The sequence below is a fragment of the Protomyctophum bolini genome (genome assembly GCF_963924005.1).
Source record: "Protomyctophum bolini genome assembly, chromosome: 23".
Taxonomy (NCBI): domain Eukaryota; kingdom Metazoa; phylum Chordata; class Actinopteri; order Myctophiformes; family Myctophidae; genus Protomyctophum; species Protomyctophum bolini.
The window spans coordinates 19262934-19277223 of record NC_137884.1 but is presented as its reverse complement, the minus strand read 5'-3'; the positions used below and the strand labels follow the sequence as shown (position 1 = coordinate 19277223).

Here is a 14290-nt window from a genome sequence, read left to right as displayed (position 1 = left end):
CACACATATGACTCAGATAGTCATGTGGACAGTGGACAGTGGGGGGGGGGGGGGGGGGGGGGGGCTGTCCGGGAAACTCCTGCTGACTCTGATACCGAGTTGAAGTTCCTCCTACGCTCTCTGAAATGTGGACTGTGTGCGCCCCCCTCAGGAATATGAGTGCAAAAACAGCCAAGAGATGGGCAGTATAGCCTAATTGAAATTGTATTCAATTGTAACACAGAAAATTCGGATTTCAAGTACATGTATTTAAAATACTGCCCATCTCTGATTGCAAGTGGCATCTGTAAAGTTCAAAGTGTGGTCCGGAGACCTACTAGTATAATAGTATAATACATTATTATAACGGAGAAAACATTTATGAGTGTCTACTGTCTATATACTATTCTGACAATTGTCACTACAGACAAACGGATATTGCCACTATGTATCATACAATTATGTCATTTGACAATCTAATTTAATCCAAATGTATTATCAACATTATTTCAGGATGCCATGCCCTAATGAAAGCCAATGTGGGGGGGTTAATATTAAAGAACTTGGAAACCCCTGGCCTAGAACAGTGGTTCTCAACCTTTTCAGGCCGTGACCCCCAAAGATGATCATACTTCGACCGCCCAAAATAATCATATTTCATCATATTTGAACTGGGTATCCCCCCCACCCCACCCCAAGCACTTGTAGGACGGAGTTGAGGAGTTACATTGTGTTTGACTCTGTTCCACAGATACATATCGTGAAAGCACCTCACCTCGCAAGTCGCAACTATTGTAAATTTGTTGGCCTCTTTCTTATATTATTTGACAATTTGGCCAATGTCTGACCGGTTTTTATAGCTACAGTTTGTTTATTACTTTTGATGCAGTATTATGGCCTTTCTTTATAATCGTTTAATTATTTTAAAGGTCCTTAAATTGCGGACCGCCCCAAAATCATGTGGCGACCCCAATGGGGGTCCCGACCCATGGGTGGAGAACCTCTGCTCTAGAAGATGACATGCCTAAGAGCTTCATGCTATTGCTCCATTACTGTATACTATCCTACAGTATGACATGTACTGTACTGTATGTGTGGAAGAATGTGGTCAGTCAAGTTTAGTTTGTGCAGCGGAGTTGAAAATAATAGTACAGAAAATCAGTGGTAAAAAAAGTACTGACATTCTTTAGTAAAAGTAAATACTGCATTGTACATTGGACAAAGTAACTAACATTTTCAAATAATTGTAGAGGTGTCAAAAGTACAATATTTGCCTCTGAGATGTAGTGGAGTAAAAGTATAGAAAGTTGGAAATAATCCCGTAAAGTAAAAGTACTTCAAAAATTGTGCTTGAGTACAGTACAAATTGTACCGTAGTTACTTTACACCACTGCAGAAAATATAGGTTACAAATAATGTTTGTAATAATGTCAATCATATTGACTAATTGACCTGCAGGAGTGGATAGTGGCATTACTACATCAACAGTGGCACCTTCAATGCAGATACTGTATACATTTAGTTCAAGTTCAAAGTGTTTACACTGGCAGTTGACAGTTGTACAGTACAGTCAAAGTGTTCTTGGGCTCGGGGCCAACTAATGTGTCTCAAGGTGTTTGTGTGTGTGTGTGTGTGTGTGTGTGTGTGTGTGTGCGTGCGTGTGTGCGCGCGCGAAAATAGGTTTGCGTTTAATAAAAATCACACACGTGTGAACTGAGTGGTGCAATTCCCCCCCCCCCCCCCCCCCTCTCTCTCTCTCTCTCTCTCTCTCTCTCTCTCATTACACAGCACTACCCCTCCCTCTGTTTCTGCCGCCCCCTACTGGTATAAATCAGTAACATACTCAGGCTCATGTGCACAGGTACACACACACACAGGTAGGTACATGGACATTGCTGATTGTAGGAGTGGTTGCACCACTCAAAAAAAATAGGCCACATTTGCCATGATTGATGACCTACAAGATTAGACTAGCTGTCTTGACGACTGTATAGCTACAGTTGTCATACGAGTTAAACCCAGTTCTCATTCAGTATAATTAAACATACCGGTAAGAAAATATCATGGAGGGCTCATACATTGCTTTGCTTGTTTGATGACAAATTTGGAATTAATTTATTTGTTCTGAACTCCAGTCCTTGGGACCCCTGGGTACTATCTATCCTACCAGCATGTTGATTGCATTCACCAGCCATCATTCTAAATACACTCTATGCATGACAGTCAAAATGGCATCCTTTTTTCCTTCCTTCCTTTACCAGTGACTAATTATTAATTATAAGGCTGTGTTCCATTCTGGTCAAACAAGAGTCAGGATGCTGCTATGGTGCATGTTGGCACTGCTCTTCTCTTCGCAGATGAGTAAGGCTGGGACCGAGGCTATAGGCAATACAGACTAGACTAGACTACAGAATTAAATTAATATAATTGGTAAGGAAGGAAGTAAGAAGTGGCCCAATTTCAAATATGGCTGCACTGTATCATGCATAATACAAAATACAAGTGCATGCAACACTCATCTGATCACTAGAATAATTACGTTGACACATATACATGCCGTATCAGATGGAAAACCAGGGTAGCCTGCCCATGGGGCTCAGACTCAAAAGGACACAAATTGAGAAGCGTGCGCATGCTTAACTGTCTAGTACTCTACTGTATACAGTATAGCTATATCCTTTGGGTAGAAACATATTTGAGAGGCAAATCAATTAAAGGACCATAACCAATTCAACTATAATTAATTCGTCAAGAGTGAGCAGTGAGGACCAGTCTATAAATAGCCTAAGGCAGTAAGTAAGGTACATGTATTCATTGGCTTTTGACATTCCCTTCTGTGCTGATGTCCAGCTCTGAACCAGAGCAACATTTTGATTATAAGCAACCCCCCTCCCCCAGCCGCCCAAATACTGTACACACAGGGACAGAGGTCTAAAAAAGTAGTTTGATTGTACCGGATACACAATGAAGATACAATACAATCTACAGTTGCCAGTATAGGTTCTGGATAACTCAGCAGGATCATTACATAAATCAAAAACTTCTGAGGTAAAACAAAGAGATACGTGTAAACATATAAACCCTGGCTACATCTCTAGCCATTACTGTATGTTAACAGGATATTGGACTATATTTGATCATAGTGAACTATTCAAATTTAACAATAACTCAACAGTGGAAACCAAACCTCAGTATGCATCAAATGCACAAATTGTTCTTATTATTGTCCTTCAGTCCAAAACCTTTTTTGTACAACTGCTACAAAATACACTGAATGTGTACAGTACCTCCATTTATTTTTGGGGAATCAGTGAAACTCAGTTCATCTCCCGCTATATTGTGTATGTATTGTTCCAGGTCTCTCACTGAGCAAAGCGGTTGTTGTTGCTAGCGTGTGTAGAAGTGTTTAAGATCAGTCTCGCAACATTCATGGTCTATATTGTCCTCCGTTCGAAGTTGTTGTGGCTGGTTTGCCGGCAGGTTTTGGGGATCGTCGTTAGGCGGTCATTTCCCTTTGAGACGGGCCATCCCCGGGTTGACGAAGGAGAAGTTTTTGAACATGGTCTGGTCAACGCTGTTGATGAGGGTCCGGTCAGCGCACGACAGCCTGGGCTTCTCGTTGAGGAACTCCTTGTCAAAGTTACTGCAGTCGCTGGCCGACTTCTGCGACGGCGACAGAAACCATGAAATACATCAGTTCTGTTGGCATGTCTCGATCCGATATTTATATTTGTATAGTACACTTCACATATCACAATAGTATACAATATCCCAAATCACAGACAATATCCAGTCAAATATCATGATATGGATATCATATTGAAACTAGGGATGTCCCGATCACGTTTTTTGCTTCCCCGGTTGCGATCATTTGAAAATAACGTGATCTGCCCCGATTTGTGATCTCGTGGTCGTCTTGGGAAGATTTGTTATGTGCACGTAAGTAGGCTATAGCTAAATACATGAATGCCCTGCAGACGCAGGACAAACGACAAGAATAAAGTCCGCACAGCGGACACAAAGCTCCACTATTTATATTTATTTTATTGCTGTCAACGTTTCGATTTCAAGATCATCATCATAAATTCCTGATGAAGCTCTTCAGATTGAAACGTTGACGGCAAAGGAAAATGGTGGAGTTTTTGTTACCAGACTAGATTTTTCTACACGTGTAGACCTGTTCCCCTATCTTCTCTGTCCTAAAATACACTACGTATGGCTGTACCTTTAAATGTAAAGTAGGGCTGAAACGAATAACTGATTTATCAATTAGTCGATCAACAGTAAAGGTACCAAATAACTTACATACAAAAATAATCAAATCAAAAATAGTGAACAGATGAATCGATTAAAAGCAACTTATTTTATCACGGCTCTACTGCAAAAAGTCTTACCACATTTGGCCTGAAGGGCGGCTCCACCTGCCGTTTCTCCAGGGCATCCCAGTCGGTGTCTTTGAAGAAGTCGTGGTGCCTGATGTTACCATTCGCCCCTAGTCTCTGCTCTGGCTCCCGCTCAAACAACTATAGAACAAAGAACAGCATGAGCTCACAAACAACACACACACACACACACACACACACACACACACACTCACACTCACACACACCAGTACAGACTTGTAGGTGCTCTGTAGGCGTTCTGTGTTCCTGCACCTGGTGCATTATGTGCACACCAACACACACACACACACACACACACACACACACAGGCACACAGATGAGTGTAGCCAATGGTTCACATAACGTTTGTCCGTCATGGTGGACCTTCAACCTGGTCTACACACTGGCTGGGAGTCGTTCCATTTGCATCCCTTACCTCTATAAACGTTCAGATTTCAAATATAAAGCTCTCACCCTATAGGGCCACAGATGTTACAATTCTGCTCGGGAGGGTATATAAGCACCTGTGTCTTCCATATTGTTCAATAAAAAGCATTTTCGCGATATGCTTTCAACTACGCGCCCGATCGGAAAAAAATTAAATGTTTTTTATTGAAAAATACGGAAGATTCGGGTACATACTGTACGTGGCCCTGGAAGTGAACACTTTATATTTGTAATATTGTAAACGAAGAAAATGTGTAAATCAGGCCATCGTTGCGTCATGAGTCATGACTGATGTAGGAGCCAAAATATACATTTGGTTTGTTGATTCTATTTATTGTTTATTTGATTCGATGGGAAGAAGTATAGTCGCTACAACAACTGCCATGATTATGACATGTCATGTATTTCAGTGCTAAGATGAGTGCAAATACATTTGGTAAAAAACTAGCATTTCAGTGCCGGTTTTGCACTGGGTGCTAGATGGAGTCCAATGTCTGACCTTGACCAGGATGTCCTTGGCGTCCTTAGATAGCCAGCTGGGGTACCGGGGGTCATCTGTCCGTATGGACTGAAACAGTTCCTCTTCGTCGCGACCATGGAATGGAGATTGGCCAATTATCATCTCATACAACAGCACCCCAAAGGACCACCAGTCCACTGAGTTGTTGTACTTCTGACCCAGGAGAATCTGACAGAAAAACACACGGGCACATGTCACATGCAGCACGCCCCTAATAATGTCAGCTCACACCAGCTCTGTCTTGAGTATAGCACAACTATTTACTGTCTGTAACAAACTCAAAGCGTGATTTTTAGAAGTGTGCTCCTCCTTTTCGTAGTGACATGAGTATACCAGTGATCTCAGTTCTAGAACATTATGTTTCATATCATGATCTTACTGTAGTTCTAGACTAGAGCATGCTCTTTATATCTCAGTGGTTGTTCTGGTTGGTCTGCAATGACATATGTTTAATGGAAATCAGAGCTTCCGTTGTAACTTAGAAATGTGATAATCACCTCGGGGGCGATGTAGTCAGGGGTCCCACAGAAAGTACAGGTTAGCGTGTCATCTTGCATGTTCTCCTTACACATGCCAAAGTCTGCTATCTTTATATGTCCCTCATTGTCCAGCAGGACATTATCCAGCTTCAGGTCTCTGCAAAGAAGAGGGGAAAGAAAAAAATATATGGAATTATTTAACCGGACGATTCTGAAAATTGCTCAAACTTTTTCATGTCAAGGACCTCCCTCATCTCAAAATATTTTGTTCCAGGGAGCTCCAGAAGCAAAGATTTGAGTTAAAAAGAAATGTTCACTTTAAAATGTATTTGAGTTAATAATAAAATCACGATTTTCCCAAAATAGCTACAAGCTCGTAGCGCTGTGATCTCTGATTCTGCTGTGGTGGGCAGCTATACCACTGCACCTTATCTGATCCAATTCTGTGTGGTCAGCCTACCTGTAGATTATGCCTTTAGAGTGCAGGAACTGGAGCCCGCAGACAATCTCGGCTGCGTAAAACCTGCAAAATAAATGATATAGACGCAGAAAGAAGACGGACACAGAGTTGGCTTGAGGAATTACGAGGCAAAAAACAGAGTAGTGCTGGCACCGACTACAGGTATATAACTGGGTATAACAGCGTACGTGGATCTGTGCAGGTCAAACTTGCGGCAGTTCTGAATGTGGAACATGAGGTCGCCTCCATTCAGGTACTCCATCACAAAGAAGAGGTTCTCCTGGAACACACCCACCGGCCGACAGGTCAGGGAAAACAAGTGGTGGACGGAGGATGTTGTACTTAATGTACTAGTATAGATAGATAGTTTAGATAGTTTATTTATTTTCGTGTCATGCACAACTTGTGCCCAACCCACCATTTTCACATTTGCAATTACATAATTCATGCATTTTACAGCATGTTTACATTACATAATTAATTATATTACACCTCAGATGTATACAGAGTACTCTGTCTTCTTTCCCAAGCTTGACAGATAAAATCTGCTACAAGGAAAGTCCCTTTGGCAAAACGTATCTCCATTTTTACATACAGTAGTCATTTAAATCTAGGAAATCCCCACATATAGAAGACATCTTGTTAACCAAAATATATTATCCCTTAAGTCATCGTATTTAGGACAGTAAAACAAAAAGTGAACTTCGTTTTCAATTTCATCTAGATCACAGAACAGACAATATCTCTCATCTTCAGGGGTGTATCAGTATATATGCAGGCTAAAAAGCATGTGTACGGAACGTGAGTCTCTGTGCGGTCCAGATGTGCTCCATATATACCTTGGTCTGGAAGGTGCAGTGGAGGTGTGTGAGGAAGGGGTGTTCCCACGCCAGGGAGAGGATTCTCCTCTCCACCATAGTGCACTCCACATCGTCATCCATCAGGACCACGTCCTTCTTCAGAGCCTTCACTGCAAAGAACTCACCAGAGCTCTTCAGCTCTGCCAGAAACACCTGGAGCACGCACGCACACAACGCGCACACAAAACGCACACAACGCACGCACGCACGCACACACACACACAATGCATGTTTTGAAACAAATACTGCAGCTTTTGACTCACTTTAATTATTATTATTCATATTTCACTTTGATTTTTCTAATGGAAGTCAATGGGTGTTCGATCAGACTGGATTGGATTCATATGTCATAGATGGCCTGCACACAAAGTCTGAATATGGAAGCCACACCGTTATTATTGGAGCCCGTCTTGTTCCCATTTTGTTTGCCTGCCCTGATCTATACTGTCCCTCGACGTCTCATCCCTTACTTGATTTTAATATTGCTTGATTGAGTTATATAATATAAACATATAGGATTTTTACTGCAAAAGCAAATGAATGTGACATACAGTAGTGCCATCATTCTTCCTAATCCTCACTCCATACTCCTTCTTCTATACATTTCTACTGTACCTCTGTTCTTCTCTCTGTGCAGTACAGTACCTTGCCAAAGCTGCCTTTGCCCAGCATCTTATGCAGTTTGAACTGGTCGATGTTGAACTTGTGTTCCTTTCTGGGTACCGCGTAGACGGGTTCTTCTTCAGGCTCCTCCTCCTCCTCGGTGATGTCATCTGCAGGACTGTCCCATGCTATACCCTGCATCTCTGATTAGAGAAGAATGCAAGGTCAAGTTTCATATACATTATACATCATATGCCCTTTACAGTATAGTTGTTGCCTTTAGGAAGGGTGTGTGTGTGTGTGTGTGTGTGTGTGTGTGCGCGCACAACTCTGTAGTACTATATGCTTCCATATCATTGCTGTTGGGGCGGAAACCTTGTATCTCCATACTCCATAGTTTGTTTTTATGTTGTTTCGAAAAAATAATGTTCTACTTCGTCATACTGCAGTCAGTGTCACAAGTAACAAAAATATCCGATGTACAAGCTCACAACGCTTCGCAATGCGACCTGTTATGAGCTTTTTTTGTGGCCGTCCTAGTGTAGTGGTTAGAGCATATGCCTTTCATGTGGAAGGTTGTGGGTTCAAACCCTGCCTGGGGTCGACGCCAGCAAGGGCATGTGGTCGCAACGAAATTAAATGGGTCCAGATCTGAGCCAAGTCTCCTGAGGAGGCGTGTCTGAAGCCTGTTGTAAAAACTAATATTTGTGAAAATGAAATTTGGAAATTTGGCTCTTGTTAAAATTGGTAAGTATTAACAAGAGCTTGTGACTAAATAACTGCATTGGATCCATTAGATTATTTAGAACACAGTGACATACAAGGTTTCCACACGACAGCGACCACATACTGTATGCATGGCTGGAGCCTGGAATCCATTGTTCCTCCTTGTTAAGTTGGCTCAAATGCAGCGCATTTCCGAGCAGCACTCATGATTGTTTTCTGGCCATTCTGGACAAAGGTTAAGCCAGAGAAATTCTAGTTCTGCACAAAGGTTAAGCCAGATCACAGTATGAGTGCCTCATAGTCATATTTATGGCTCAAAACCATTTGCAGAGGCTCTGCCACACTTGTCAACTATATAGCAAGGTATCAAACACGCACACGGCAACACTGCAACAGTTATTTTCAAGTGGAGCAAACAAGATGAGTCGAGTGAGGAGAGCTGCATGAGACTGAGCGGTGGTGTAAATTAAATGAACTCAGTAAATTTGCTCAAGTACTGTACCGTTTTGAGGTATTTCTTACTTCACTGGAGTATTTCAGATTTTCTGTACTTTTACTTCTACTCCACTACATCTCAGAGGCAAATATACTACTTTAGTTACTAGTTACTTTGTAGATATTTATTTATTATTAGGCCTACAAAACATAGGCTACATTAACCACTATTATATATTTAGGCTATTTGAAAATTAGCTGATCTTCAAGCTTGTAGATCTGCGTTATTTTCAAAAGATTTGTACACGCGTTTGTCACTGTTTCGAGTTACATGAACCACGTGACGTGAGTGTTGCTGTGTCTGCCAGAGATATATATAAAGGCTAGATGGCTCAAGGCGGCGTCTCTGACGTAGTTCACCTGGCGGCCATCTTGCTGAGGTGCTACAGTACACTAGTACAGTGTTCTATGGCAGCTCAAACAAGAATATTCATAACTTGCTCAAATCTTCAAACATTATCAACGTGATTCAGGATGCTTATCTGCTTCATGGTATTTTTTATATGAATGTCATATAAAAGCGTATAAAGTATGCGGATGTCTCTGACGTTTATAACAAACCAGACACAATGTTATGCTGCACCTCGGCAGGGCTGGACTGGGACAAAAATGTGTCACTCACTTTGCCTGCCTGTTCAAAATTTAAAAGAACGGTCGCGGCCCACTGGTAATATGACCGGTACGTCCTGTGGCCAGTCCACCCCTGCACCTCGGTAAGATGGCCACCACGTAGCGACATTGCTCTCCATTGGCCAGCAGCCATCTAGCCTTTCTTATATATATCTATGGTTTCTGCCCCCTCATTGACGCAACTCTCCAATAGAAGGCTCTGCATTTAGCCCCAAGAAACGCATGCATTTAGTTCAGTTTGACCAGATGAAAGCCCCTGTCGATGAACATGAATGACCTTGGCTTCAAAAGTTCATCTCACCTGGACGTGCAAGGGTTGCTATTTTAGGTAAGCCCATCACGAGCCCCGACGGTGCACGGACAACACCCGGCTGATCCACACCTACTGGCCCGTCTCGACCGGTCGTCTCCACGTCTCTGGAACTCTTAGCCTATACGGTATAAGAGATTTGCATGTAGTATTAGCAAATTATAAATATGTGGTGTGCAGTGTAATTTGGTCTGCTAAAACTATAGCAAAACATGTTTGTTCACTGATGAAAACTCTATGATGAGCTAAAACTATGACTAAGTATACTGAAAATTTTGTCGGAAAATGTTAGGGAGAAGAGAGTAGTCAAACTAAGACATTTTATGCTTTGTTGCGCGTGGGTGTCTATGTAGATCGACTATTTTCAGCTTGCAGCTGAAAATGCATGAATGTAAATGCAAATAAATCATGCATTGCAACGGCATCGCCTCATGCCAAAGAATTTGTAGACTTTTTGCCCCCACTGACCTGCTGTTTGCTCTCAATCATGGCAAGAGCTTCTGCCATCAGTTTCTGGTTGACCCCGCAGAGATTTGCAACTTTCTTCTGACACTTGTGGTGGATATTCATACTACATTCTGCACAGAAAACAGTTACACAGTTGACACATCTGTTGGCATGACAGTAATATGAATGCAGTAGTGCTCAAAGTGCAGTGAAACAAATTAATTGTTACATTATTGCAGATTGTAAAAATAAATAAAAAAAAGTCAGCTGTGGTTAATATTCTCAAATATCAATGTAAGAATATGAGTTGTTTAATATTATGTAACCCTTTAGATAGACTAATTATGATGATGTTGATCCAACTAACTAGAAATGTAAGATTATGATGTGACAAGTGTGTAGAGGGAACTGCAGCAGATGTGTATTGGTTGCCTGGTATACAAACCTTAATGTACCCATTTTACCCAGGTGTGGATAGTTACTGATAATATAAAAGCTCTCACTATACTGTAATTGAGCATACCGTTGCTGCCGGTAAATCAGTGCTATTGAACACCCTTGCTTCTGTGTGTTGGTTAAAAGGATATTGAACCAATAAAAAGTAGTAAAAAGTGCAAAACCTCTTAACTCCATATTGGACCCTCAAACTGTCTGCTAAAGCAGCTAACTCCACCGCCCCTCCCCCTATGCAAGTAATTGACAATATATTTAAAAAATATATGAGGTTTTCTTAATTTCCTGAAAAAGAAACTTCCAACATTTTGGAGCGATTTCTTCCAGACAGCAGAGATATTTATATTTTCTCTAATCTGTAATTCTACTACCACTTTTGTACTCTTGTACTTTTATAAAGACAATCATGACAGAGCTGCCTAACGTTATGCTTTTAATGACACAATCAGGAGGCTGTTAAATTGTGGTTTGCGTTTAACCCCATTTCCCTTGTAGGTCAATCTTTGAGAATGCTTTCTTAAAAAGTTTGACTCCTAGGACTGGTTGCCACTTTCCTCCTTCAATGCACGCTGGGCAAGACCTACGCTGTAGACGCTATCATTTGTTTTGGGCGGAAGTTGCGGGATTTTGGCGGAAGTACCGCTCAAGGAAATTACATTGATGCTTTACAAATCAGTTTACATTCTCCGTGAATTAAACAAGTGTTGTGATTGGTCTCCCATAACCACTTACGCACATATGAGTGGAGTCCCTCAGGGCTCTATGCTAGTATATTTTCTGTTTTCTGTCATTGTGGGGAAAGCTTTTGCTGACAACGGCAGATCGACAAGATTGTGAGCTTGTCGATCTGCTATTGTCAGCAAAAACCTTCCCCACAATACAGATGCTGGGGTTTAACCCATTTAGACCTAAGGTCGATTCTACAAATGTCTTCTAAATCCTGACAGTTTTCTGAAAAACTAGGTCTCGCATTAACCACTTAACTTAAACCATTCAGGACAGGAACCCCTTACTGTAGCTATTTTTGAAAAATCGTGAAAATGTGTCGCAAATCTTCAAATATATATTCTTTCAGAGCGAACGTTTTTAACTCAAATCTTTGCTTCTGCGGGGTCCCTGGAACAACACATTTTCAGATGGCGGCCAATTACATATAATCTTTGAGGTCCTTGACATTAAATAGTTTGAGAACCACTGACATAGAAACATAGGTTCTTGCTTGCTTGCTCGCTCCTTAATTCGCTCATGTCACTGTATATCAGGATGAGGTGAAACATGTGCTGCAATACGTTAGGATGAAGTACTGAGTCCTCTCTCACCCTCACATTTGAGCCCCTGCTTGGCCAGCCCCCACAGTAGTGTGCCACAGTGTTGACAGAAGGTGGGGCTTTTGTAGTTGTGCACCTTGAACCTGTGGGGCATGTCGATCTTGAAGCGCTCTTTGTGGATCTGCAACACACAGTGAAAACAGACTTCTATACAGCTGCATGCCTGTCACAGTGTACTATTGAGGTAGTCACAGTGAATTCACAAAGGTCCCTCCATCAAACGGAATGCCCTTGATGACATTGCATAATGGTTCAATCCAAGTGGCGCAGGTGGTTTGAAAGCTAGTAGTAGAACTGAAATTTGAGGCAAAATGTGCAAAATTTATACTAATTTCTTTACTCTTTTACACACATGGTCTGTAATGCTATTTATTGTCTAGACAAGGAGTTGTGGGCAAGCCAGGCGATTGACTGGGCGCCTTTAAAACAAAGGCGGCTTGCATGCTGTCGTTTGCTATACTAACAGAATGCACAAGGGCTGCCAAAGTAGGCCGTCTTTTGTTGTTTTTCTTAGTTTTTTGGCCCCCTCTCTTCAAAGTTAGACTGGGAAAGCTCTAAACTGACTGGGGCACGGCCCGCGTGGCCCAATGGACCCTACGCCGGTGGGGAAAACTATTGGAACTGTACCTAATACCTATATTGAATTTCAATGTTGTAACCATTTCCTGGAACCATGGTGGTGGGCACATGGCTTGCTCTATGTGCACTATACCTCAATGTGGGGGTTGGCATTTTCTGTTGGTTTCACATATTATGAGAGCAAGCAGGCAAGAATTTTGAGAGGAAATGAAACGAGGGCAAAACGAGGGACTTTATGAAAAGTTTACACATCTCCTTGCATATGTCAGCCTGCTAAGAAATCACATATGGCTATGGTCTGAAGAATCAACTCATTGTTGAATGGTATCATTGGAGAATGGATATGACTGTGGACCAACAGGTCTGACGTACGTACCATTGTCTCTTTGCTGTTGATCGCTGACATTGGGCACTTGGCGATGACTTTGTCAATGCACTTCTTGTGGATGGCAGCGTTGCATTCTGTAAGAAAAACGTAACTATTTACCAGGTGCACGTGCAAGAGTTCAATATCAGCAAAGGCCCGCCAGCACCCACGGAAGTGTCCTTCAGGTACTTTTATTCAAATCGGGACGCAGGGCAAACCATGCAATCACGCCAAGGAAGCCTTTGGCCGAAACACGTTTGTGGTTTGCCCTGCGCCTGGTTTGAATAAAACTACATGAACAACACTTCTGTGAGTCTGGATGCAGCCTTTTGCTGACATTGGCCATTGTATTCTGTGACACAGAATGACACAGACGGCAGATGACATGGTGAAGCGGTCAGGGGGTGGTATGACTAACTTGGTGACAAAGGAAGTAAAAACCACAAAAGCCACTCACGTCTGCACTGGTAGCCCTGTTTGTTGAGTCCCCTGTGGTGTGAAAACAAAGAAGCCATGAATCCTTTTGGGTACATTTCAAGATGACTAATGTGAGATTATTTATCATTTTCCATCACAGTAGTTGTGCTTCTAGACTAGAGCATACATGGGCCACATGCGGCCCCCACCTTCACTTAATGTGGCCCTCAGGTTAATATCAGAATACTGGTATTATTATTGATTTGCAATCATGACCCGCTTTAATTACTTCAGTCTACATTAGTAGCTTAATGAGTATTAAAATGTTATTGCCTTTTTTTGTCCAATGTGTATTTAGTTTATAAAGATAACATTTAAAGGCATTTGAAAGGCTTTTGAAATTAAATAAAAAAAATTACTTATTCAGGATTCCAATTGAAAAATAGCAAAAAAATAGATGATCTACAAGCTGAAAAGCTTGTTTGAGCTTGTAGATCGTCTATTTTTGCTTTTTGATTGATTGATTGAAATATTTATTAACAGTTTGCAGAATTACAGTACATTTCAAGCACAACTCAATACAAAGACTGTTAACTGTGAGTGGACGACCCAATAAAGCATTACACTTGTTTAAAAGAGCGTCCACCATGTTCAAATCATCAAAACATTTAGAGACGTACAAATATAGACACTTCTATATAGCCAAAGAACAGAAAAAGAATTCATCATGAAGGAGGTAAAAAAGGGAAAAGAAACATACACAGTAATATGTGCATATTACTGTTTCCGCACCCACGGAGTGAGTGCG

At 41.6% G+C, this 14290-nt stretch overlaps 1 protein-coding gene across 1 annotated transcript in view; it reads right to left on the bottom strand.

The window, feature by feature from the left end:
• Window positions 1-1907: 1907 nt before the first annotated feature.
• Window positions 1908-14290, bottom strand: part of prkcq (protein kinase C, theta) — a 32418-nt gene continuing 20035 nt past the window's right edge. The window contains exons 6-18 of the mRNA XM_080757708.1: window positions 13523-13554; window positions 13075-13160; window positions 12111-12240; window positions 10360-10469; window positions 9883-10012; window positions 7773-7933; window positions 7107-7280; window positions 6456-6547; window positions 6268-6330; window positions 5826-5964; window positions 5308-5496; window positions 4374-4502; window positions 1908-3642 (exon numbers count right to left, since the gene is read on the bottom strand). Coding sequence (XP_080613834.1) covers window positions 3484-3642; window positions 4374-4502; window positions 5308-5496; window positions 5826-5964; window positions 6268-6330; window positions 6456-6547; window positions 7107-7280; window positions 7773-7933; window positions 9883-10012; window positions 10360-10469; window positions 12111-12240; window positions 13075-13160; window positions 13523-13554 — 1594 coding nt within the window. The 3' untranslated portion in view covers window positions 1908-3483. The remainder of the gene's footprint in view (window positions 3643-4373; window positions 4503-5307; window positions 5497-5825; window positions 5965-6267; window positions 6331-6455; window positions 6548-7106; window positions 7281-7772; window positions 7934-9882; window positions 10013-10359; window positions 10470-12110; window positions 12241-13074; window positions 13161-13522; window positions 13555-14290) is intronic.